This window comes from Miniopterus schreibersii (genome assembly GCF_964146895.1).
Source record: "Miniopterus schreibersii genome assembly, chromosome: 16".
In the NCBI taxonomy this organism is placed as follows: domain Eukaryota; kingdom Metazoa; phylum Chordata; class Mammalia; order Chiroptera; family Miniopteridae; genus Miniopterus; species Miniopterus schreibersii.
Genome location: NC_138116.1, coordinates 32,107,554 through 32,135,499, shown reverse-complemented (window position 1 = coordinate 32,135,499; position 27,946 = coordinate 32,107,554). Strand labels below are relative to the sequence as shown.

Sequence of the window (27,946 nt, the reverse complement as noted above, 5' to 3'; positions counted from 1 at the left end):
TCCAAAATCAATAAGCGTATTCTCAGGTGAATAATAATAATAGGTGTGTAGTGGCATCTTCTTGTTTTAATTTGCATTTTCCTAATGACATGATATGGAGCATCTTTTCATATGCTTATTTGTCATTCATGTGTCTTTTGGAAGGTGTCTGTTTAGTCTTTTTTGCCCATTTTTAAATTGGGTTGTTTGATTTCTTGTTGAGTTTTAAGAGATCATTATGTATTTCAGATACCAATTTTTTATCAGATATGTATTTTGTGAATATTTTCTCAGTCTGTGCCTTGTTTTTTTATTTTCTTAGTGTCTTTCACAGAGCAGAAGTTTTGTTTTGTTTTTCTATTGATTTCAGAGAGGAAGGGAGAGGGGGAGAGAGAGAAACAACAATGATGAGAGAAAGTCATTGATCGGCTGCCTCCTGCACGCGCTGCACTGGGGATTGAGCCCGCGACCCGGGCTTGTGCCCTGACCGGGAATCAAACCTCGATCTTCTGGATCGTGCTCGATCTTCTGGATCATGGTCAATGCTCAGCCACTGAGCCACGCTAGCCAGGCCAGAGCAGAAGTTTTTAATTTTAATGAAATTCAACTTGTCAACTTGTATTTTATGGATCGTGATTTTTGGTGTTGTATCTAAGAAGTCATTACCACACCAAAAGTTACCTAGATTTTCTCCTGTGTTACCTCCTAGGAGTTGTATAGTTTCGCATTTTACATTTTGGCTTAATTTTTGTGAAAGGTGTAAGGTCTGTATAGATTCATGGTTTTGCATGTGCATGTCCAGTTGTTTGAACACCATTTGTTGAAAACACTATCCTTTCTCCATTGAATTGCCTTTGCTCCTTTGTCAAAGATCAGCTGACTTTGTGTAGATCTACTTCTGGATGCTCTATTCTGTTCCATTTATCTATTTGTATATTCTTAGGCCAGTACCGCACTGTTTTGATTACTGTAATTTTATACTAAGTCTTGAAGTCAGGTAGTTTCAATCTTCCCATTTTGTTCTCCTTTCAGTGCGTGGGCTGTTCTGGATCTTTTACCTTTTCATATAAACCTTAGAATTAGTTTGTTGATGCCTACAAATTTATTGACTGTGATGTGGTACCTCTTTATAGTTTTGATTTGCATTTCCCTAAGAACTAAGGATATTGAGCATCTTTCCATAGGCTTATTGGCCATTTGGGAAAATGTCTATTCTAGTCCTTTGCCCAGTTTTTTAAAATTAAAATTAAAACATTTTCATTGTAAAATACATATAAAATGAAATTTGCCATCTACCCTTTTTTCCCCCCAATCTTCACTTGAGGATATGTGTGTTTTTTAAATTCTCACCAAGGATATGTTTTACTGATTTTAGAGAGAGGGATGGGGGGAGAGAGAAACATCGTTGTATGAGAGAAACATCAATCGGTTGTCTCCGTATGCACCCCCACTGGGGATTGAACCCACAACCTAGGTATGTGCCTTGATCGAGAATCAAACCAGCAACCTTTCAGTGCATGGAACAATGCTCCAGCTAACTGAGCCACACTGGCTCAGCAGGATATGTTTTTATGGAATTCAGAGAGAGGTAGGGGGAGAGAGAGAAGCATTGATCGGTTGCCTTCTATACATGCCCTGACCAGGGATCAAACCCACAACCTAGGTATGTTCCCTGACCAGGAATTGAACTGTCACTCTTTTGGTGCCCTGGACAATTGCTCCAACCAACTGAGCCACCTGACTAGGGCCATCTTACCCATTTTTCCCCCCATTGATTTTTAGAGAGAGTGGAAAGGGATGGGGGGAGAGAGAGAAACTCCATGTGAGAGACATATTGATTGGTTGCCTCCCATATGTTCCCAGACTGGGGCCGGGGATCAAACCTGCAACCCAGGTACATTCCCTTGATAGGGAATCAAACTTGTCCTTTGTTGTGTGGGATGATGTTCTAACCTCTGAGCCACACCATCCAGGGCCATCTTACCCATTTTTAAGTATACTGTTCAGTGTACTCACATTGTTCAACCAATCTTCAGAACTTTCCTCATCTTACAAAATCGAAACTCTGTACCCATGAAACAACTATTCCCCACTCTCCCCTCCTTCTAGCCACTGGCAGCTACCCTTCTACTTTCTATTTCTATGAATTTGTCCACTCTAGGTACCTTATATAAGTGGAATCATGCAGTATTTGTCTTTTTGTGACTGACTTATTTCACTTAGCATTATATCTTCCAAGGTTCGTTCATGCTATAGCTTATATTAGAATTTCCGCCTTCTTAAAGCCAAATACTCAATTGCGTGTATATACCACATTTTGTTTATCCATTTATCTCTCAATGGACAGTTCCATCTTTTGGGCATTATGAATACTGCTATGAACACGAGTGTATAAATATCTCTTCATTATCCTTCTTTCAGTTCTTTTGGGTATATACCCAGAAGTGGAATTTCTAGGTCATATGATAATTCTTTTCAATATTTTGAGGAGAATTTCCATTTCCTCATTTCTAAAATGGGAATAATAAAAACTATATGGCAGTGTACTCACATTAGTGTTAGAGATAGTATCTGTGGAATGCTGGTCACTTGCGTCATATTTAATTATGCTTAATCATTGCCGTTATTTATAATATTTATTTATTTATTTATTTAAAATATATCTTTATTGATCTCAGAGAGAGGAAAGGAGAAGGAGAGAGAGAGAAACATCAATGATGAGAGAATCATTGATCGGCTGCCTCCTGCACACCCCCGACTGGTGATCGAGCCTGCAATCTGGGCATATGCCCTGACCAGGAATCGAACTTTGATTGCCTGGATCCTAGGTCGATGCTCAACCGCTGAGCCACGCCTGGCCAGGCTATTTATAATTTTTAAAAACAATAAATAAGTAGGTGGGTTGAACATTTTTTTTCTAAAACCAAAACATAATTAATTGGCTTTTATATTTTATGAGGCTCTTTATTCTTTTTTCCCACTTATGAGTACTTGGCTCTTGGAGTATGTCTGCTAATGAGGTAGAGTATTGTGTAAGAAGAGATCTCTCTGATGTAATTGCCATGACTTCTTCCCTGGATAGCATTCTCATTTTCTTATTAAAATTCCTCACAGCTTGGGGCACAGGTTGGGAGAGATAGTAGGGTTTCTTGGGTCAGCTGACTTAGGCTGGACTCAGGAAGAAAATTGGTTGATTCAGTGTCTCTGGCCTCTTTCCACAGAGGAGGAAGCTTGATGCTGTGTATTACTATATGCGCAGTTTAGCTGCCAGCAATCCTATCCTGACTGCCAAGGAGAGTCTCATGAGCTTGTTTGAAGAGACCAAACGAAAGGTGAGTAGGGATGCAGGCAGGATCATTCCTTCCTAGAAGAATGTTTCTCTTAGTGCCTCTGTGTTCTTAAGGGAATGACTAACAATGTGCTTAAGGAGTCCTGTTGGGCTGTGCTGATGGGAGTCAGTCCCTGTGTAGAACCAAACTCATCTTTAGGAGAGCTCTCTGGGGCCCTTGAGTGTACATGTTCTGTAGCATCTAGTTTATAGAATTAATAACTTTTATGAGACAAAGCAGATGGTACTCTGCTACTTTTTTTGTTGTTAATCCTCATGGAGGATATATATATATTTTTAGAGATAGTGGATGGGAGGGGGAGAGACAGAGAGAGAGAAACATAGATTGGTTGTCTCTCACACCTCTCACACGTGCCCCTGACTGTGCCTGGGGATGGAGCCTGCTACCAAGGTACGTGCCCTAGACCGGGAATTGAACCTGAGACCCTTCAGTCCTCAGGCCAGTGCTCTAACCACTGAGCCAAACCAGTTAGGGCTTTGCTACTTGTTTTTTTTGTTGTTGTTGTTTTTCAAACTGTGCTAATTTGGAACTGTGGCAAAATTTTTACTTTTTATAGTTCTTGGGCAACAAACTCAGCACTTGTCTTTATTAGCTAAATCCCAGAAAAGTTTTAGCTTGTGTGTTTGTATGTTGTATAGGCAGAACAAATGGAAAAGAAGCAACACGAGGAATTGGAACTGAGCCCTGACCAGTGGCGGAAAGGAAAGAAGTCTACTTTCCGTCATGTTGGAGATGACACTACCCGCCTGGAGATCTGGATTCATCCATCCCATCCCCGATCCTCTCAGGGCACTGAGTCTGGGAAGGATTCTGAGCAGGAGAATGGGCTGGGCAGCCTAAGCCCCAGTGATGTAAGTTCCTGAGGGTGATGTAATGAGCAAGATGAGCTACGTAAGTGGGGGTGCCCTGGTACACACGACTTTGAGGCACTGCACAGTGACTGCACACATCCTTTATTATGCACTTCCCTCTCTCACCACTATGTGGCACTGTAGAATTTTATAAAAGTAATTTTGTAAAAGATTTACTTAGTATAGGATAAGAATGTTTTGCTGCTTCGGGTTTGGGTCATCAATATGCTGCTTTAGGATTCTGTGTGGGATTTTGGTGAAGCAAGGGAGAGAGAGCATAGTAGTTACATAGTAGTTGGAAAACTACAAATGGCTGGTTCTTGTGCTTTGAGGGTAAAATTCATAGTAGAGTGGGTGGTGGGGTAAGCTGGGATGAGATCTTGAAGGGTCATGCAATAAATCATTTGACCTTTTTCTTGAAGGTAGTAGGGAGCTAGCTATTGAATGCTTTAAGTAGGGAAATAATGTGTCAGGTGTGTATTTTAGAAATATAACTGTTTACTTGTGAAGAATTGTGAAAAGTTTGGCAAAAAATAAGACTAGAAATAAAAATAGGAGCGTGCCATAGTAATCCAACATGTGAAAAGGATCCAAACCAGGGAGTGGCTTTGGAGATAGGGAGGTGTGAACAGATATGAGATATATTAAGGTAATAGAATCCAAAGGACTTGATTGGGCATGAGGAGCTGGGGGAGAAGAGGGAGTTAAAAGTAACACCTGGGTTTCTGGCTTAGAAGCTGGGTGGATGATGGTCCAGTTCTCTGAAATAGGGAATAAAGTTGGTTTTAGTGGAGTTGGTTTTAGGAGAAAGATGCTGAGTTTAGTTTTGGACATGTTGGAATTTCTGTAGGACATTGAAGTGGAGAGTTTTAGAGGCTGACAGATGCCTGAAACTGAGGAGAGCAACCTGGGTCAGAGATGAAGATATTTGAAGATATCTTTTTAGAGATGATAATGAAATCATGAGCATTGATTCAGTTGCCCAAGGAGAAAACAATGATAAGTAGGTTAGATCTAAGGAAAAAAGGAAGCAGGTGGCAGGGAGAGGCCCTTGCAGAAGATGGGAAGGGAGCAGGATTCAGAGTACACGTGGAGGGATTACCCTGAAAGGGCGAGAGATCCCTTTTTCTTAGGCTCAAGGGACATGATTGGGGTAGCAGAGAGGTTTGTGGGTATGGTAGGAGGAAGATGAGGGGGGGCCTTTTTGAAATTTTCTATTTTCTCCTTGAAGTTGGAGGCATGGTTGCCTACTGAGAATGAGTCACTGGTGGGATAGGAGGACTTTTCCTTTGTGGTGTAATTTAAAATTTCCATTTATGTTCCTATAGTCTTCTTAGTCTTTAGCTGTTTTCTGGATGACTTGAAAAACAGTCATTGTGTATAAGTGAAATTACTAACTTCCTATGTGCCATGATGTGCATGGGGCCCCAGTATGTTAAGGTGCTTCTCAGGAGGTGCTGCAGTGGTAGAATCCCTCACTGCTGCTCTCTTCTAATTTGGATATTACAGTCCCTGGAAGCCTGTTTGAATAAGAGATAAATTGTTCTATTGGATTAGCTTCACTAACAATCTTTAAAATGAAAGCAACAACAACAATATAAGAAAACATTTTATAGCTTTCTTTGGCCTTGGCCTAAAGGTCGGGGAGTATCCCTCATAAAAGTTATAACCAGTCTTTAATAGATATTTCTCTTCCATTAGGTGTTTTATATATTTTTTAAATAATGTGTTTATAAGTGTGTGTTTTTATCAGTGTATCTCAGAGAAGGTATTTTCAGCGTGTGAGCTGTCATCGGATCCATTATAATTTTATTATTTTTAATTATACAAATAATATGTGAATATATTTTTAGTAAAAATTTCAAATAATTTCAGATGTATGTAGAGTAAAATGTGGTAATTTTGTTTTCTAAACTATTTGTGAAACTCTTTATATATTTTCAGCCTATACATCATTTTTGGGTAATTACTTCCCTTAGTTTCTTTTAAATTTACACCTGTGAGTTTGGGCTTTTAGTTCTAGACTACTAACACTTGAGGTAGAAGTCTGCAGTTTCATAGCTCTTCGTTTATCCAGTCAGGAAACCACACTGCCTTTTTTACCTGCTTTCTCAGGCCCAACTCAGCTTCCCATATTCTTTCATTTTTTACATTAGACCCAAGAACTCAGCTTGCTTTTTCTGTTCCTCAGAACATATAGTTGGTGAGAGTGGGGATTTATTCACATTTATTTGAGTGATCAGGCATTGGGGATACAGAGATTAAAACAACTGAAAATGATCTTTAAACTCAGGGAGCACTCAGTCATGTGGGGAAGACAGCAGAAACATAAATATGAGTATAATGCAGTGTGCCAAGTGCTATGATACAGGTAAACACGAGAAGCTGCAGGAGCACGCAATTAGAGCACCTAATCAGGGCATGGTTAGGGAAGGCTGGCATGAGGAGGCATTTTGCAGCTGAAGGATGATGTAAGGGCATTTCCACACTGAGGTTTGAAGGCTTAGGGAACTGCAAGTAGTTCCGTATGGTTGGAGACTAGGATGTGAGAAGTGCTCTGGCTAGAGACTTGAGTCATTTTTGACCCCACCTTTCCTGTACCCCCACATCCAGTGAATACCGAGAGCTATAGAAAGTGCCTCCTAAGCAGAATCTGAATCTATCTCCTTTTCTCTATTTCCACTCCCACCGTCTTAGTCCAGGTTACCACTTCGGTAATCCACAGACTATTAGAAGTTCCTAGTGGCCTTTCCACATTTAGTCTTGATTGTCCTTAGGCCTTTTTTAATTTTAATTTTTATTAATTTTTATTTATTTATTTATTTTATTTTTAAAAAATATATCTTTATTGATTTCAGAGAGAGGAAAGGAGAGAGAGAGAGAGATAGAAACATCAATGATGAGAGAGTCATTGATCGAGCCCGCAACCCAGGCACGTGCCCTGACCGGGAATCGAACCGCGATCGCCTGGATCCCAGGTCGATGCTCAACCCCTGAGCCACACCCGGCTGGGCAATTTTTATTTTTTTTTAAACATATCTTTATTGATTTCAGAGAGAGGAAAGGAGGGGGAGAGGGAGACGTAGAAACATCAATGATGAGAGAGTCATTGATCAGCTGCCTAGCCCGCAACCCGGGCATGTGCCCTGACTGGGAATTGAACCCTGATCTCCTGAATCCTAGGTCGATGCTCAACTGCTGAGCCACACCCGGCCGGGCAGGCCTTTTTTTTAGACAGTAACCCAAATGAGCTTCCAAATACACATTTCTGATCATGTCACTTCCCTACTTGAAAGTCTTCAGTTGTATCTGTTTGCTCTTAGAATTAGGTCCAAAATCCTTAGCATAATCTGTGGGCCCTGCGTGACTTAGCTTCTGCTGCTCATAACCTTATCTTATACCTCTCGTCCCCTTTTTATTGTTCTCTGTCCATACTGGCTTCTTCCTTGAAGCGTCCAAGCTCTTTTCTGGCCCTTTGGCTGTTGTACATTCTCTCTGCCTGCAATGCTCTTCTCTCTTTATCAGCCCCATTCTTACTTACCCTTAAATCCTCAGCATGAATATCACTTCCATTTCTAGGGAAACTTTTCCTGATCCCTGAGCCTGCCTGTTTTCCCTTTGTAATATACCATTTCTTATTAAGTAATTTTAGATGCAGTTTTATTGGTTAAGTTCTCTCCCTTGCTAGATTCCACGTTCTGTGGGAATGGGGTTTGTATCTAGTTTTCACTGCTTTATCTCTAGTGCTTGTATGCGGAAAATTCTAAGTAAATCTTAATTGAATATGTAAATGAGGGGAAGAACAGTGAGTCCATAAATATTGAGAAGTTTGCATTCAAGTATTGAGAATTTGACGAGGGGGATGACATAATCAGATGGTGTAATGATCACTCTTTTCAGTACTTCCAATATTGGATTTTTTGTTTTTTAAAGGGAATTTTTTTAATTGCAGAAGTAGCCATAATTCATTGTATCTAAATCAAACAAAAATCTACTTTAAGTTTAAAGTGACAGTCTCTTGTTTTTTTGCCTTCAGAGATACCACTATTAACTATTTGAAGGAGGTTCCTCTAGGCCTTGTGAGCATTTATGAGTGTGTACATATGCACACATAGACACATGAAATATATTTTTTATGAAAATGGGACTATACTGTATACACTAATCTAGTTTGCTTTTTTAAATTATCAATTGGACATTCAGTCAGTTTTGCTATAATGTAACACATACATTTCTGAAAATCACTGCACTACGCAAAATCACACAGTGAAAACCACAGAGCTTATGAGGAAAATGGGGTTACGGGGACGATACTCAAAAACTTCCTCAGTGACATTAAAAAAAGATAAAACCTAATAAAACAGTTGTACAATTTATATGTGTTTATTGGTTAAGAAATAATGTAAACACTACCTTGAAAAAGACAAAAAGTTTGCCTATAGAAGTGGGCTTCAGAAGGATTGCAGCTTTTGAGTTATTGTGAAATTGTGGAAGGAGGGTTATTTGATGTTAGACAGGCAGGTGTAACACTAGATGTGGGTAGGTGTGGCTCATAACATAAGTTCACGTGGTGAACTGTGGTAGCTGTTTTGTGTGTTCCTTTGCAGCTTAGTTCAGTTGGGTGCAGTTACTATGTTTATGCAGTGTTTCTCATGAACAAAGTCACACATGAGCAAATGTAAAATTTGTGTTATGGTCATATTGTTCCCTAATATATTGATCACAATGGAATGAATTCACATTTTCAAAACAAGCAGTGTAGCAGATACTGACTATATTTCCACTGTCTAAGAATATCTTTTTGTAGTATTTCTTGATATGGCCACATGATATTCCATTATAAAGATGTATATAATCTATTTGACTTGTAATTTAAATATGTGCTGTTCATTGCTTGTTCATTTTAGTTGTCCTTTTTGAGTGATTAGCCTTAATAGGAATTGTTCCTTTGATAACTCCTAGAGAGTTTCTAGCATAAACTACTAAAATTCAGATACTTAAATAAGAAACAGAAAGTTTGGCTTCAGATGGTTATTAGTAATGATAGTAAAATCCCAACTAATTTGTTATCTCTGTCTGCCAACCATGAGCTTTGGATCTTTCTCTGAATTTGAATGGCTCCAGGAGGTTAGCTTGTGGGTTGTTGGTTTTCAGCCTTGAGATACGGTTTGGGTTGAACATGCAACCTGGGGAGAGACTGCCAACCTCAACTCTAAGTGGCATCCTCTTAAACTATTGAGACTCCCATTTAAAGTCTTCCCCTACCAGCTATGCCACTCAAATTTAATGTCACCAGGGTTCCAGGCATTCTTTATGTAGTGGATGTGCCTTCTGCTATGCCTCAGTTCCCTTTGGAAATCAGAAAAGAGTACTGCTTAGAAATTGAGTTGTTGCTGATAGTAAGTTAATTAAGGATATTAAATTACAGCATCAGAAATAATTTTCACACTGAAAAGCAAGGGTCTCTGATAGAACTGCTGAGAATTTTCTCAGACCTGATTGCTCTGTTAGCATCTTGAATAGAATGTAACGTGTGTGACTACTGTGGAAAAATGAGCAAATGAGAATGGGGTGGTTCTTTTGTTTTTTTTTAATCTTCACCTGAGGATATTTTTTCCATTGCTTTTCAGAGGAAGTGGGAGGGAGAGAGAGGCAGAGACAGAGAGACATTGATGTGAGAGAGATATATCGATTGGTTGTCTCCTACCCACAACCCAGGTACGGGCTCTTGGTTGGAATCGAACCCAGGACCCTTCAGTCCACGGGACAGTGCTCTAACCACTGAGCAAAACCAGCTAGGGCAGGAATGGGAGCTTTTGATAGATGTTTGTCTCAAACTTTAGCAAGTTCTTGTGTTCTGGCATGATTTGGTTTACCATTTCTAGCATTTCCCCAAGCAACTGTGACTTTTGTATCTACAGCATGCTTGATGTTATGTGTAGAAATGTCTTTAGATAAGTGAAATGTCATTGTATATTTGGCCATGCTCTTGCCAAACATTCCTTCTCTTTTGCCCTTCTGAATGTGTGCTTTGGGGTTCATACTGGACTGTACCTCAGTAGCTCCTAATACCTGTTATTTGGCTTCTCCTTATTTGAATTTCTCAGCTTATTTCACCTACTAAATGATATTGTTTGCATTGGTCCTTAACTTGTTCCTTGTCTTTCTGTCACACTCCATTATTTATTTTATATCTTTGCATAGTATCTGTTTTTGGGACTTGTTCGGGTCCGAAATTTAATGCATTCACCCCTGAGTTTTTGGAGTAGAAGACTGTGTTCTGGGTCCAGTGCTTAATGAGACTAAAGTTTAGAGTACCTGTCCTATTGTGCCAGCTCTATGCTAGGATTGTAAACATGAATATGACATTGGTATTTCCTTTAAGAGCTTCGAGTCTAGTGCATGGGTCAGCAAGCCTTTTCTTTAAAAAGGCCAGATAGTAAGAATTTGAGGCTTTGCAGGTCATATGGTCTCTGTTACAGATACTCAGCTCTGGTCTTGTGGAGCTAAAGTAGTCACAGACAATACATAAATGAATGAGTATGGCTGTGTTCCAGTAAAACTTTATTTATGAAGACATTTGGCCTGTGGGCCTAGTTTTCCAGCCTCTGGTCTAGTGGAAAGAATGGCTACATAAACAGAATGTTTCAGTATACAGTCAATTATTTTTATTTGCAGCAGTTACATGTTCTATAAAGTTGCCACAGACACTGAATTAGCGAATACTGAACCATTGCTCCTGAGGAAAATACAAGTTAGGTTCCTGTGAGCCTCTGGTTATAAGAATTTCATCAATACACAACCTTGTTTTATGTATGCTTTTGTTTAAAGACACTTTATTTTTTTATTGTTATTTTAAAAAATATATCTTTATTGATTTCAGAGAGAGGAGGGAAGGGGGAGAGAGATAGAAACATCAATGATGAGAGAATCGTTACTGATCAGCTGCCTCCTGCACAACCCTGACCAGGGATTGAGCCCGCAACCCAGGCATGTGCTCTGACCTGGAATTGAACCGGGATCTCCAGGATCCTAGGTTGATGCTCAACCACTGAGCCATGCCTGGCTGGGCGACACTTTATTTAATATCATTGTTGATTAATTAACATTGAACTCACGGCCAACGGCACTATAAGTCATGCCTGAACAAAACTTGTGTAACACATTTTCTCCATAAGGCACATCACAGTCTTCTTGTGCTTAGGAACACTAGCAGCACTTCAGCACTACATTTGGGGACCATTTTAATCAGCTAAAGCACCAACAAAAAGCACAAAAATGTGAAAAATGTGCCACTAAATTGACCACAAGAAGAATAATTGTTTACAGTATGATAGCTCGAACAAGAAGAGTCACCTGTTTGACCTAGGCTGGGAACATGTGTATTGGGCAGCTCGAATTTTTTTGCCACGCTGTACATGTCCACAAATGACTGTGAAAGCACCATGAGTATTGATTGCAGAGAGAGGAAGGGAGATGGAGAGAGAGAGAGAAACATCAGTGATGAGAGAGTCATTGATCGGCTGCCTCCTGCACACCGCTAGGGATCGAGCCTACAACCCAGGCATGTAGGCATGTGCCCTGACCCGGAATTGATTTTCTATCACCTGCGTTATCAGTTGATGCTTAACTGCTGAGCCACACCAGTTGGACTGATTATCTTACCTTTAGTATATTAAGACTAATCATGTGGTTCAGGTGATACAAATAGTGGGTTTTTGTTTGTTTTGTGTTAAAATTCCGATCAGTTGCTAGCTAATTACAAAATAATCAAGATCTGGCAACGATTTTCCAGAGCTGAGTAGCAGCTACCCCCTTTTAAAGGGGCTTGTTGCCCAACTGCCATGGCTCAGTGGTTGAGCATTGACCTCCGATCCAGGAGATCGTGGTTTGATTCCTGGTCAGGGCACATGGCATTGTTGCGGGCTTGACCCCCATTAGGGGACGTGCAGGAGGCATCCGATCAATGACTCTCTCATCATTGATGTTTCTATCTCTCTCCCTCTCCCTTCCTCTCTCTGAAGTCAATAAAGATATATTTAAAAATAAATATATAAAGAGGCTTGTGTTCTTTAGTTTGTCAATAGTCCTCACAACTCTCTTGTACTTGCACAGTGCTCACTTACGTTACCTATGTAGGCATTTCACTTTGTGATCCATGCTTTAAGAGTGCCACCAAAAGGGATTATAGCAGTTCAAGTTTTTAAGAGTGATTTAAGTTGTTTCTCAGAGATTCTGTTTAAGGTTGGCAACTCCCCCTAAACAGGCCTGACTTTGGGCACAGGAAAGTGTCTTAATCATTGGGCCTTAGGTGTTTTGCTGGGCTTCATGTGACATTGTCATTGGTGTTGATCCAGAAACTAGTTAGCAATATGTCCTGCTACCAGGCTGGCTCAATCTTTGTCTACAGTCTAGTAGTGAGCCTAAGGAATCTGAAGATATCACTCCTGTTTCGTAATGAAATTTGTACCTCTGGGAACTGAGGCCTACACACAGAGCTGCGGGACAGATTTTTTCCCCCTCAACATCCTACTGCATCCAAGATTGGTGAAAGGTGAGAAGTTGTACTGCTTAAGCCATTGAATTGAAAAGCTTCAGACTGTGTTCTGGTCAAGTCTGAATGCCACCCACCAAACCAATTTGTCAGAAGTAAACTTATATTGTCTCATTTGGTTTTCCTTATCCCCAGGCTTTTTAGTAGTTACCTGAAATCTTTGACAAAGTGAGAGAACCTTGTTTTCCTGGATTTGGGATTTGTAGTTTCTGCCTAAAATTTTACATGCTGCTTTTGCCTGAATCTCTGTGTCCCTGTTTCCATGGAGTTTTTATTCTTCAAGGCTCTACTGTAAATTGAGAATGATGATGATTTTCTTTGACTTTGAATACATGGCTTTATGAGGCTGGATAGTATATAAGTATATATTTTTTCTTGCTTTTAATCAAGAGTCTAGCAAAGTAAACTTTGGCCAACAAAGGAGCGTAGCTTCACTGTGGGAAACCCATGTCACGTGGCCTATAGCATAGAGTTTTCACATGCTCAACTTGTACTTGCTTAAAGACTTTAAAAAAAAAAAGTGTGTTATGCATGTGACATTTTCATCAGACCTATCATTTGTCTTGCTTTTAGTGCCCCTTGCATAGTTTGTGCACCTGAGCTGCTGCTACTGCCACCACCACTGTACTGAAAAGAAAGCTGTGATATGTGGGTGGTACATGCCTAATGACTCCACTTTCCTCTCAGTCTCCCCACCCCCTGTCCCATGAACACAACTATAGGTCAAAGCATGGTTTTACAAGGCTTGCTTCCATAAGCAAAATGACTTACCTTGTAGTGGAGTGAGTTCTGATTCCTAGGGCTGTGAACCTTTAGGCTGACAATTCCAGAACTAGTGCCATTATGAAGCTCAAAAAAGCTTTTGGCCTGATTTTCTCTGGATAGCATAAGCATTGATTTAATATACCATGATGGAGAAGAATTGAGTCTCTATGCTGGCAGGTAAATGTTTTATTTGTGGTGATTCCATTTAATTGCTCCATAATTATATCATCATAGCAGAGAAAGTTAGCTTAATTATTTGGCCTCATGAATATAAAGACTCCATATCTGTGAGGTGGGTACCATGCAGATTTTTAGGGTTGCTGTGGGGATTATATTAACTTCATGTCATTTCTTTAGCCCTTTACTTTTGTAAAATAGTTTGCAGTATGTACCTTGTGTCATACCCTTCTACCCTGGAAGCTATTTGAAGGTATTCTCTGAACTGAGTCTTGCCAACATGGGATGACAGGAGTTCATAAAAGCTTCTGTCTGTAGGAAGAGGCTACAGGTAGGCTCTATTTTTCTTTGGCCATAAGAAACAGCTTAGTGAGATTAGTCTTAAAGAAAGTCAGGACCAGGACTGGGTTTTTCAGCAATTGATAATGTGAAGTGTGCTGTGAGGAGCAGCCCCTAACAGGCAGGGACTGGGGCTACTTGCCCAGATCACTGCTGGCCTCTTGGGCTGGTGTCTTTGTGTCTTTGTGGTTGGCAGTGAGTGGAAGTTCTCAAAGTACATTGGCCCTACCTACAAACCCTTAACGCCCCACATGACCTCGGTCACCAAACCACTTCAGGGCTTTATTTTTATCCTAGCCGTTTTGTTTCAAGATATGAGGTTGGTTTCTTTCCTCTAACAGAGCGAAGTTCTCTGAGGGAAGAAACAGAGTGCCAGGGTGCAGTTGAGGCTGGTTAAACACCAAAACCACACTCTCTGTCTTTCTGGGCTTAAGACGTGACATAAGCCATGCTGCAAACACCAGCTTCCACACTGAAGAAATCTCTCAGATACTCATTTATTTTTTATGTTTGTTTTGTTTGTATTTTTAGATAAGCAGAATGTGGAAAAACAAGAGGTATAACTGCACATTCTGCTTTAGCTAGAAATGTAATTCCAAGAATGGACACTTTTTAAAAATCCAGTATTTCCCAGCTTAAGGTTTTTCATCTTCCCCAAGGGTGTTGATGAGAACTCTCACAACTCACCAGGTCTCAGGAAACCAGATTACCAACATATCCTGTTCGCGTGCATGTGTGTATTCTGTGTTACCCACAGGCCACTTTCCACCCCACGTGACCTTTAGTTACCATCCGGAAAGTCAGGACCCAGATACCAGTCAGAGTTTCCAGGCTTTGGTTTGGTTTAGACATTTTAGAAAATGTTAACAGTAGAATTTTAAAGGAGACTTTTTGAGTGGCACGCATGGTGAATAGGAGGTAATATATATCCTCCAGGGAGAGGGTAAGGCTGCTTGTGTTCTTTCCAGTAGTGCATTTGAAAATGAACATTCAGAATAAAAGTTGTGACTGACATGCACAGGCGAGGAAAGAGATGAGAGAACTATTTAATTGATTAAGAGTCATATATGTCCAAATTCTTAGATTTTAAGGCTAAATTCTGAAGCTCTTATTGTGTTCTTTAAAATTCTAGTATACGTTGTTAGAGTTGTATCTAACACATTCCATCATATTTTATTTTCATCAGTATCTCAATATAAACAGACTAATGAGTCAGGTAATGCTTTGAGTAGGTATAGATAAAGTCTGCCAGTGGCCTGCAAACTAAGATTGGTTTATTACATTCTTACATAAGGAGTTGTTTAAAAAGAACATGTAACAGATGTATGTGGCCCACAAGGCCTGCACTGTTTACTGTGTGACGCTTTACAGAAAAGGTTTACCCACTACTGCTCTAGAAGATGGAAGAATGAATGAAGATAGTTAACGTGGAGGTCCTTCATTTAGGACAGTAATTGTTAATGAGGGTGTAACTGTCTTTTGTGCGGACAGTTCTTCATTTTGTGGACCTGTCACCTCAGGATGTTGAGCATTCCTGGCCCCGCCCACTAGATGCCAGTAGCGGCCCACACACATTTCCAAGTACTTCCTGGGAGGAGCAGTATGATTCGGGCTGAGAACTACCAAGTGAGGAGCTTGGTGAGAACAAAAACACCTTGTTAAGGTTTCCTCCTTCATTTCCTCTCAGTGAGAGAAACACTTGGGATTCGGCTCTTCATGACATAGGGATCAGTCATAGTGAGAGTATTCGAGTAGCTAGTGGAATAGAGAGAGTTTTCAGTAGGGTAGAATAAAAAGGTTTTACGGAGGCCATTTAATGACTGTGTTTGTTGCTTGTTGCCCATGCTTTGAAAAGCATGTTTCTCTCTGTGTGAGGAAGACTGGCCATCTTTGGCCTTAACGACCACATGATTTTGAGATCTGTGGGAATCTGTATGGTGTACTTGAGAGACTTGTTCAAAGCCAATGTAAAGACGTAGTTTTGGCATCTCGTGAATAACCTGATATCCAGACTTAAGCCAGAACTCAAGGGTTAGAGAATTTTCCAGCCTGGGAGAGTTGACTGAAAAAAGTCCTCCTCTGGCTCTTTACCAAGTTAGACAAGGGAGCAATCAGCTGCTGAGTTCTAGCCAACTGGAATGTATGTGAGGGTGTACTATAAATCGTCCCTTAGGATCCAGCTCCTAGTCTGTGAAGAGCCTTCCAAATAAGAATGAGACCCTTACACTGGATCTGCAGCTGCTATAGGAAGGAGTAGAGTAGTGAGGTGATGTGCCTGTGGGAGCCGCTCATTTTATATAGTAACATACTGCCTGTTGTGTGGGGTCAAAGACTAAACTGACCTTTGTTTTCCCCGTGTTGCCTTTCTCATCAATTTCCTATATTGGTTTTGTTTCTGACCATCCTCTTGGGGGAGATGTATTTGTAGTTCTCTCATTCTACAATCCCTCTCTACTCTTAAAGGTTCCACAATTTTATCTGTCTACTCTATTTCACTGTCTTGGATTCGAAGTTTGGGCTAAGATAGAGAATGTGAAATAGTCGTTTTCTTGGCTTGTGATCTTCCCCCCGTCGGCAGACTCTTTGTTTGGCTCCAGGGGAAAACTCCGGGTTTTTCCCCTCTTGGAAGCCTTTCACTTTACTCATAAATATTTAATATTGAAGTTACTGCTCAGTTTTATTTTCCTGAGTATTAGTATATAGACTCTCTAGACCAGAAGGAGCTTAAAATATTATCAAGACTCCTTTTGATGTTTGAGTCTCTATAAAATGTATTTACCACACAATTTTATTTTTAAGAGCTTCAGTGATTTTTCCAGTTGTTTGTCTTCCATCTGTCCACTGATCCAAAAATTTATTGAGCATGGGAATCACTAGGCATCTCTCCTGCTGTTGTTCTTTTCGTGCCATTCGTGCCTAGAACCATCAGAGAGCTGTTTACCTACGTGACGTATTGGTTCCTAGTAGTATTGCTTTGACTGAATTGTTTTGGTATAAGGTCATCAGCCTATATTAAGACAAATAATAATCAAGAGACCTAGGGAATCATTGCTGTTTGCATTATATGGCATCTTCTTTGTGGAAACCCATAGGAGGAATTTCTGTTTTTAGTATCAGGGATAGTCATGCTGTGTGGGTTTTTTTTAACCTCATGTACATTTGTGAATTTGTTATGCAGAATAATTCTCTATTTTAATTGTTCCAGGAGTTAGAGCTGAAGTTGTAACTTCTTTAATAAGTGTGAAGGACTTTGTGGCATGCATTTTATGTTGTGTCCTCACTACTAATGACCTCTAATTTTTTTCTCTTTGGCTGCTCTTTCTTGTTTTTAATTTATTTTATCTTGTATATAACTTTGTATATTGCTTTAATTAAGTGGTTTCACAGTTTTATATGGGCATTTTCTTTTCTCTTATTCAGTTGTAAAACCTCTTTCTCAGGGCAGCTGGTCATCTTTGAGGGGTTCAAGCTTTTCCCTGTCCTCATTCAGGTCATTTCCATAAATGTTTAGTGAGTACCTTTTTATGTTAATCATTCTAGTCACTGCATTAGAAAGGTAAGTGACATTGGTACTTCCTTCAAAGATACAACTCACAGTCTAGTAGGAAAAATGAATATGTAAATAAATATTTGCAATAAAGTGTTACAAGTATAATAATAGAAATAATGTACTGTATACAGAGGTAATACAGAGGAGAAAGATACTAACTCATAATGAACAGGGAAGGCTACCTAGAAAGGTGATCTGTCCTCAGTTTTGAAGGATGAAAGTTCTTTAGGTAGATGTGGGCAGCACACTTTCTGGCAGAAGGAACAACATGGATAAAAATAATGGTGTGGTTAGAAACTGCGAGTGATTGCTCCTGAGATTCCTAGCCAAGGGTCTATCATTAGACTATCTTAGGGCATAGTACAGATGTCCATATTGATGCTGTCTAATTAGTCAGCTGGAACTGAAGATTTATCACGAAGTAGATACTTTTGGGTTTTTGATTTGGCCAAAGCCTGGAAGTGGATCCTTCAGATAGTCCTTCCCTGCTTTATTTTATGCATTAGCAAAGGTTGAGTCATCCTAAAGTCATGCCTTCCATCATTCTGGGAAGCTTTCTGAGCCAAGCCCAAGCTTGGCTTAGGAATAAGTTATGCTTTGTGTTGTAACCATTGGCAATAAGTCCTCTTCTTGCCTTTCACATGCACAGTAGGACTGCAGTTACTGAAGCATGTGGGAAAGAGGAGTTGGGATCATACCCTCTGTGGATTTGCATTTTTCTGGGTTGTTACTTTCTTGGTAAAGATGTAAAACCTTATTCTGTCTAATGAGATTTTGAGCTGACTTGTACTACAAATCTTTGAGATGCTAGTTCCTAATTTGTAAAGCAAACTATGTGTAAGTTGACATTCTCTCTGAGGAATTTCTTTGGCAGATTTTCTTTTAGACTTCTGGACAGATCTGTAAAACAATATGGCTTTTAAAATACTTTGAAGTAACATATATCAAAAGGTTGAATAAGGCACTAATAGATGCCCTTTGCCCCTGACATATTGTCCCTTGTGGCTATGGCAGACTAGGAATCAGATATTCCGGATTACTATATTCCTCTTTTTCTTTTTTCCTGTGAATACATTTCCTGTGAATCTCTTTCCTTCTTTCTACATCTGTAAAATAGGGATATAGTCTACACTATCAACAGATCTGGTATTTAACACCAGTATAGTTTTCAGCTCCTAGATGGAGCCACAAACTTTTAGCACAGTCACCTTTATTTCTACCACCTGAGAGTTAGAATCTCAGGGACAAAGGGTATAGGCTATAGAATAAAGACTTTCTGTGGAACAGCAGAAGAGGTTGTGGTAATTAACAACAACAACAAAAGCCCACCTTAATTACAGTATAATACACATACAAAAAAAGTGTATAATATCAAAGCCATACAGGTTGATAAATTGTCACAAACTAAGCATACTGGGTAACCAGCAGAGTGATTGGCTTTGACTTTTGTCACTTCTGTTCTTTTCTTCCTTTTAACTCTACACTTGATCTTAGCCAAAAGGCCGAGAAGCGATTCTTCCTTTTAACTCTAAACTCAGATTTTTTTTCTGTACATTTAATAGTAGTAATGGCAGGGATGGAGCACCATTTTCCTGCTTTCTGGCATGCCTAAGATTGATTTTCATTATTTAGTGAGAATAAGGAGAATGAAAGGAGAATTGGGTCAAAGATAAGAGATTTGAAGGTGTTTTGCTATGTCTTTAGAACTAGGTATTTTGGGTCGGAACCAGCATAGAAGAGATATGACTGACAGAAATCTAGATGGAAGCAGGCCTTGCCTCCAGACACAGTGAAACTGACTCACCAAAAGTGCCTTGGTTTTCGGCCTTAATATTGAACTGTCTGGCTGGCTGTCGGGGCGGGGGGAGGGTGGGAGTGACAGCATGGCCTGCCTGTACCTGGAGATGCTTGGACCCAGCTGGGATGTGGAATCCCACAAGATCCGCATTGCCATGTTTATAGCCTTGTCTTGAGTGTCCAGGTAAATGCCAGGCTGTACCAGGTCATGCTGTCTGTGTGTATTCTAACAGTTTTCTTTGCTTTCTGTTGCTAGCTGCCAGTGAAGCAGAGGTGCCTCTGTTGATAAAGAACAGATACAGAAGTTCACATCCAAACCTGAATAACCATTTTTAACTTGAAACACTTTTCCTAGGAGTTGATGCGCCAGAATCCTTCCCTTATTTGGTGCCTTGCTTAAATCCGAAGCCTGTATGAGGTTGCCAGAGCTCCCTGTACTGGTTATTTGCTTTTTGGTGCCCACAGCAGAGTGGTTTGTGAAACCTTCTTTGTGACCACATCTTTCTTAAACTGAAGCTTTGTTCTCCTTTGGCTTCTTAGATTAGCTCTTACCCCTCCCTTTCCTGAGAGAGTCAGGGGTTTTCCTGTATTGTAGTAGATGGGTAGGCAGGAAGGTAAGTTTTCAGATACATTTTTTTGCACTATCCACAGTCCCTTGATGATAGTGTGTGATTAAATGCACACATATTCTTTGACTCTTTTTTTTAAAAGTATTTTTAAAAAATATATATTGATTTCAGAGAGAGGAAAGGAGAGGGAGAGAGAGAGATAGAAACATCAATGATGAGAGAGTCATTGATCGAGCCCGCAACCCGGGCATGTGCCCTGACCGGGAATCGAACCCCGATCACCTGGATCCTAGGTCCATGACGCTCAACCACTGAGCCATGCCCGGCCCGACTTCTTTGACTCTTGAAGAACTGTTTCCTTATTATTAATAAGGCAGGTGGTGGATTTATCAAGAAAAATGTTAGGTATTTTATTTATTTTTTTACTACTGTTTTACTGTTAGGGAAAACAAGCTTTTGTTCACTTTTCTCTTTTCTCACTTCTGGCTGGCATTATCCTGGGGTGCAGTTAAGTGTGCTTTCATTGACTGGCATGATATGATCTGGACTGGAAGTATCTACTTCCCTTAATCTGCAAGACTTCTCAATTGGTTTGGCCTAGTGATCTCTCAGTCGGGCCGGGCGTGGGTCAGTGGTTGAGTGTCATTGACCTAGGATCCAGGCGATCAGGGTTCGAGTCCTGGTAGCTGGAACCATTGGTGGGTTTTTGCTTTCGGTTGCTTTAGCTTTGGCCTTTATAAATATCCTCAGTGCCTTTCTTGGTTCTGCCTAAAAGGTTGCCTTTTTAAAATTTTTTTTTTTTAATATGTCATTATTGGTTTCAGAGAGAGGAAAGGAGAGGGAGATAGAAACAGCAATGATGAGAGAATCATTGATTGGCTGCCTCCTGCACTTCCCCAACTGGAGATCGAGCCCGCAACCCGGGCTTATGCCCTGACCGGGAATCGAACCCCAATCACCTGGATCCTAGGTCCACTCTCAACCACTGAGCCACACCCAGCTGGGCTGGTTGCCTTTTTTTAAAGGCAAAAGATTAAGAGCTCAGACTCTAGTGCCAGACTGGCTGGGTTGACCTTGAGCAAGTCACTTAACCTCTCTATGCTCAGTTTTCTCATCTATAACATAGAAATAATAGTAGTTCTGGCTGTGGCTGGGCAGCTTAGGTGGTTAGAGTGTCATCCCAAATACGCCAAGGTTGTGGATTCAATTCCTGGTCAGGGCACATACAAGAATCAACCAGTGAATGCATAAATAAGGGGAACAACAAATCGATGTTCCCCTCCTCCTCCCTCCCTTCCTTCCTCTCTCTCTAAAATCCATAAATAATAATAGATATAATAGTAGTCCTTACCTCACAGGATTGTTGTAAGGTTAAATGAGTTAATAGACATAATGTGCTTAGAATAGTGCCTTACACATGGAAGTTGCTGTAGAAGTTTTGACTATTATTAAGGTGGTTGAGTGTGACTCACTTGTTCAGCTGGGAAAACTTGAGGTCTTAATATCTGAATTGTGTCTGAATAGCTTGGGGTACTTTTAACTCCTAGAGCACAGAGACACCTCTGTAAATTGAACCTGTTCTTAATTGGGGGCTGCCCCCAAGCTTCTGAAAAGTGTAGTCCAATAGTTAAAATCAGGTGTTAGGCCACACTGCCTGATGCACTGTGTGGATTATATAGCTGGACAGAACTGTAGAATACTGGGTAGGTTTTTCAAATCCTTTGCTCCCATTGGCTGAGCTTTATTTGTGCTTCAGAGTGTATCTTTTGTTCCTACCATATGGCAAGCCAGAAATTGTAAAAGTGTGGGTATTGTAATCTTTGTGGTTTTTTTGTTTGTTTGTTTTTTTATTTATTGAGATTCCCTTTGGTTGTGGGGTTTTTTTTTAAGTTTCTTTATCTTTATTGTTGAAAATATTACAGATGTCCCTTTTTTTACCCCCATTGATTCCCTCCACCCCGCATCCACTCCACCCCCAGGCCTTCCCTATACCATTGTCTGTGTCCATGGATTATGCTTATAAACATGTAAGTTCTTTGATTAATCTCTCCCTGCCCATTCCCCCCTTCCCACCTTCCCTCTGAGATCCCTCAGTCTGTTCCATGATTCTATGCCTCTGGTTCCATTTTGTTCATCGGTTTATTTTGTTTATTATATTCCACATATAAGTGAGCTCATGTGGTACTTGTCTTTCTCTAACTGGCTTATTTCACTTAGCATAATACTTTCTAGTTCCCTCCGTGCTGTCCCAAAGGATAAAAGACCCTTCTTTTTTACAGTTGCATAGTGTTCCATGTTGTAAATGTGACACAGCTTTTTTTATCCACTTATCTACTGATGGGCACTTGGACTGTTTCCAGATCTTAGCTATTGTAAATTGTGCTGCTATGAACATAGGGTGCATAAGTTCTTCGTGATTGGTGTTTTGGGTTTCTTAGGATATATTCCTAGAAAGGGGATCACTGGGTCAAATGGCAGTTCCACTTTTAGTTTTTTGAGGAAACTCCATACTGTTTTCCATAGTGGCCGCACCAGTTTCCCTTCGCACCAGCAGTGTACATGGGTTCCCTTTTCTCCACACCCTCGCCAGCACTTGTTGTTCGTTGATTTGTTGATGGTAGCCATTCTGATACCTCATTGCGGTTTGGTATTGTAATCTTTGGCACCAAGTCTCTCACATTCATCCACCTATACGTCTACTCATTCATCATCTATTGATAATTCTTATGTCCTGCCCTGTGATACCAGAATGAGTCATTCACTAAAGGACAACACAGTCTAGAGCTGTACTGACCTATATGATAGCCACTAGCTCTATATGGCTATTTAATTAAAATGAAATACACTAACCACCTTTCACATACGCATTACCCACATGTGGCTAGTGACTACTGTATGAGTCAGTGAAGATAAAGAACATCGCCATCATCATGAAAAATTTCTGTGGACAGAGCTGGTCTGAGGACAGACATGTATGTGTATAATTAAGATGTACTATGATACCCACTATCACAGAGGTATATGAAATATTCTCTGAGCCTTGAGGATAAGGTGTCAGGCTCAGCCTAGAGATAGAGGGTTGGGAGGAGTTTAAGCAAGGAAAATAGGACATTATTAGATATAGAAAGGAGTGCACGAGAAGGCACTAGATAGAGATTGGGCATAGCAGTGGAAAGAGCATGGTGAATTTAGGGCACCACGAGTAATTTTTTGTTGCTGAAGGGCAGGCTGTATCAGCAAGATTGGAGGCAGGAGGAGTAGCTGAAGACCAGACTAGAAAGGCTATTTGTTCACCAAGTATTTATTGATTACCTTCTATGAGCTCACTGTGGTGACCAAAATACACAAGAGTTCTTGCTCTCATAGTGTGCATATGTGTGTGCACACACATGAGTGTAAAAATTGGTGATTCGTGCTATAAAAACAGGATAAACTAGAGCAATGGCTCTCAAACTTTGCTACATAATACAATCACTGGGAGCTTTTAGCAATCCTGATTTCCAAGTCTTACCCCTATGCTAATTAAATCAGAATGTCTGAGGATGGAAGTCAGGCATATGTATTTTTAAAAGATTTGCAGGCACCCTGGCCGGTTTGGCTCAGTTGGTTGAGCGATGTCCCGTGCACCAAAAGGTTGCTGGTTCGATTCCTGGTCAGGGCATATGCCTGGGTTTTGGGCTTGATCCCTAGTAGGGGGCGTGCATGAGGCAGCTCTTTGATGTTTCTCTATTACATCAGTGTTTCCCTCTCCCTTCCTCTCTTTCTCTCTAAAATCAATAAAAACATTTAATTTAAAAAAAAGATTTGCAGGCAAGTCCAATGTGCTGTAAAGTTTGGGAATCACTGGGCTAGAGAGTAAATACACAGGCCCTCGACTGGGAACATGCTTGGCATATTCAAGGAACAGGAGGCAGCAGGAGTGCACAGTGATTATTACATAGGCTGTTTGCAGGCCATTGTAAGGATTTTGGCTTTTATTCTGATGTTGACTATGGTGTCTTGTCCAGCCTCTTGGGATGGAACTGCGGTTACTCAAGATCTGAATCCTGAAGTCCTGATAGAACTTTTTTTTTCTTTGAGTACCTCTGCCTGGGTTTGTCACATTACCCTCCAAAAAGAGGTAGATTTAAATTCTTACAATTAACGCTGAGTATGTTATTTCCCTACAGCATTAATATTAGTACTGCACTGTTTTTCTTATGTTTCTTGTGTGTATTACCTGGATCATCTATTTAACCACTATTAAATTTATTTATTTTAATAGGTTCTTCAACAGCCACTTACTGAATATGTACTAAGTACCAAACAACATTCCAGGCCATTAAAAAATATCATTGAAAGAAATAAAATAAGGCTGTTCAAATTACCTCTAAAAATGAAGTCAGTGTTTTATTTAGTTTGAGTCTTTTTCTAAAGACTCATACTTGGTTCTGGGCCACTGTTGGTCTCTGAAAATTGAGTTATTTAGAATTAGAACTACTAGTAGTTAGGAACAGGGATCATAATTGTCTGAGAGTAGAATAATAATTTTTTATTTTTTTCCTTCTCTGTCTCCATTGCCATTGGATGGTAGCAGCAGTTTAACTGGTTTTTTGGCCTCCACACATTTGATACCCCTTCCCCCCCATTTCTAAATTAGTAGCTAGAGTGTCCTTTTAAAAATGGAGGTTTTCTCATGTCACTTCTCTGCTCAGAACCCTTCAGTGGCTTTGATTAAGATCAAACTCTTTAACAAGGAGTTCCACAACTTGGCCCAGCCTATTTCTCCAGCCTCCCTTTTGCAGAATCGCTCACCTGGCTGTGCCAATTTCTAATGTACCAGTCTTGGGACCATCATATATGCTATTCCCTTTGCTTCCCTCCAGAACCAAATGATTAATTTACTCAACCTTCAGGTTTCAGCTCAAGGGGCTCTTCCTTTGGAGATCTCTCGTGTTCCTGTTGTGGAAATCATCCTATACTTCCCCAGTCATGGTACTTTATAATTGTGTCACCCATGGGGCAGGGCTTATTTCTGCCTTGTCCACAGTTTGTGCACAGTGTCATTTACACAGAAGATGGTAAGTTTTTGTTGAATGAATGAGTGGAAAGAGTGTGAATAGGACCTCATCATCCTCACTCTTTTGACCCATTCATTTGTAAGGTGGGTTTGAGCTTGTGTATGTGCCTTTAGATAACTACTCTCTAGTTGCCGACCTGATCACTGAATGGGAGGTTCAGCCATTTCCTCTTCACTTAACTCTGTGCAGTACAGACACAGGATATACCAGCTCCCCTACTTTTTGGGTGGATGGGCATGAGAGTTCCCAGGCACTGAGAGAGATGAGTCAGAAAGAAGAGTCATTCAGAAAGTAACCCAGTCAGAGCCAACAGTGTTGCCCTTTGGTTGAACTTTCTCTCTTTCTCTGTATACCTGAAGATGCTAAAAGAGGGCAGTTTTGAGCTGGTTGCTAGAGATTGTCAGATTGCAGTACAGGGATTCATAAACCTTAATCTAGGACTTTCCTTTGTTTAGGGATGTTTTGGGAAATGTCCAGGGGCCCTTAGGCCTAGGTGAAATCTTTATTGGGCTGGTTGTGTTCTGTTTCATCCTGGTCACTTAGCCCCATAGTGGCTTCAAGGTGAAAACCAGGAGCATCCCATTTATGTTTTCTTGTAGCCTTTGGGGTATTCAAGTTCAAAATCTTTGAGAGCAGCAGTCTTTTGGCACTTTGTGAGTTTTTGGTGGTGGTTTTTTGCTATCATAGAATAGGATAGTGCTTGCTCAGAAGCTGGCAAGAAAGGTTAGATTCAGTTAGAATTATACATTAGGGGCTTTTAGAATTGGAAGGAACACTGTAGATTGATGATTCTCATGAGGTGGTAGGAGGTAGGTAGGTAGGTAGGTATGAGAATATCCAGGGAGGTGGGGTTTCTATTAAATCACACTACCCCTCTTTATCCCCTTGAGAATCATTGCTGATGCTAATACATGTGTGTGGTATCACTCAAGTGTTGTGCAGGTAGAAACATTTTTGAGATATCAGTGTTACAGATGTTCTAGCACAGGGATCAAATTTTTTCTGTACAGGGCCAGATAGTAAACATTTTTAGGCTTTTGGACCATATATTCTCTTCTGCAGCTACTCAACTCTGCCTTTGTAGGGAGAATACAGCTACAGACAATATGTAAACAAACAAATGTAGCTGTGTTTCTGTAGAACTGTATTCAGGGGCACAAATTTAAATTTCATGGGTCATGAAATATTTTGATTTTTTGTTTTAACTGTTAAAAAAATATAAAATCCATTCTTAGCTCATGGGCCATACCAAAAAAAAAAAAAAAAGTTGCAGGATAGATTTGCCCTTGGGCCGTAGTTTTCTGACCCATGATCTAGCCCAGTGATTTCCAAATCTGCCTGTTTTTCAGAATTTCCTGGAGACCTTTTAAAATGCTGACTTGCAGGCCTCCCCCCCCACCTCCCTGAAGATTTGATACTGTAGGACTAGGAAATCTGTATTTTTTTTTTTTTTACAAAAGCTCTTGTGATGCACACACACTCAAAGTTACGGAATCACTGATACTGATCTCATTCAACCTTATTTTATAGTTGAATTTAACAGCTTTAGAAAGATGAGGTGAACTTGGGGTGGGGAACACAGAATAAATACAGCATACATATGTTGTGTTGTAGAATTGTACACCTGAAACCTATATAATTTTATTAACCAGTGTCACCCCAATAAATTCAAAGTTTTTAAAAAAAAAAGATGAGATGACTTGCCCATAGTCATATAGCAAATAAATGGCATAACCAAAATTTGAACTCAGGTCTTCGACTCTAAGATCAATAGTCTTTGTTTATACCATTCTCTCGTATTCTCTCCCTCCAAATAAGCAAATGAGCATAAATATAGAACAGTCACAAAATTGTGGTTCTTTTCTTTCTTTTTACCTAGTGCCAGTTTCCCTTCTGAAAGCATGCCGGGTTCTCTAAGCTCGGCTGTCCCTCTGCTTGCTGGTTGGGTTTTCTGGAGCTGACTGCTGATTTGACATTTAGCCCAATTTCCCTCTAGTCTGTTGGCTTTAAGTAGGAGAGATAATGAAATAATAGCCAGTAAATTGCTTCAATGTAAGACTTAGTTGAGGCAGCACTAAGCTGTAGTGTGAGGGCAAGAGCCATGTTTCAAGGGGTGCATTAGTTGGAAGAGGTGGTTTTAAGAGGCACGTTTTACACATGAATTCACATGGCTCAGATCCAGCTGTCGTAAGTAGGACATCTCTACATGGAACTTGTGCTTAATTAGAGCTAATTGAGCTGTCATCCTGCCCAGAACAATTCAGGGGTGGAGAAAGTAAAGGTGAGGAGTAATTACCATTCCTGCTTTACTTCAGCCTCGGTGTGGCTCTTTATATCCTAGAAAGAAGAATACTGAAAATCCTAATGAATAATTTTTATCTCTACTAAATGATTATTGCATTATTGATTTACTGATAGGGTTTCCACATTTTGTGTGCCAGACCCCCCCCTTTTTTTATCATCTTAGATCTCACCTCTCACAAAGACTTGCCTTGGCTGAAGGATAGTGACAGTAAGGGAAACATGGTGCCCCTGGCACCTCCATAGCCTTCAGGCCTTGTCTTAGGTTTTGGAGCATAAATGGAGAGTTAGCAAGTTGGCATGTTATTTGTTTATCTTTTGTTCTTGGACTACAAGTTCCTTGGCTTGGAGACTCTGCCTTGCTGGTTTGCTCTTGACTGTGCCTGGCGTAGGAGTATGGGGATGAAGGTGAACAGCATAGCCTCTGCTCACTTTCCCCTCCACCCCGTGATCTCAGCCTTTCAGGGTGATGATAAATGGGCTTTGATTGCATGCTCTGAAACTCCTGGACGTTTACTAATAGGTACCGTTGAAATTTTATCTCCACCTAAGTTGTCTCATATCTAAGAGGACAGAACCCCGTTTTAAAAACAACAAAGTTGGTGTGTGTGTGTGTATGTGTGTGTGTGTGTGTGTGTGTGTTTAAATACTTGG

At 40.3% G+C, this 27,946-nt stretch overlaps 1 protein-coding gene across 3 annotated transcripts in view; it reads left to right on the top strand.

Annotated features, from left to right (window-relative positions):
- SMG6 (SMG6 nonsense mediated mRNA decay factor) overlaps nucleotides 1–27,946 on the top strand; it is a gene marked incomplete at its 5' end in the record, with an annotated part of 207,239 nt that overhangs the window by 14,042 nt on the left and 165,251 nt on the right. For all 3 annotated transcript variants that reach the window (XM_081115789.1, XM_081115790.1, XM_081115791.1), the window contains 2 exons: nucleotides 3,201–3,311; nucleotides 3,968–4,180. In XM_081115789.1, the coding sequence (XP_080971915.1) occupies nucleotides 3,201–3,311; nucleotides 3,968–4,180 (324 nt within the window). The remainder of the gene's footprint in view (nucleotides 1–3,200; nucleotides 3,312–3,967; nucleotides 4,181–27,946) is intronic.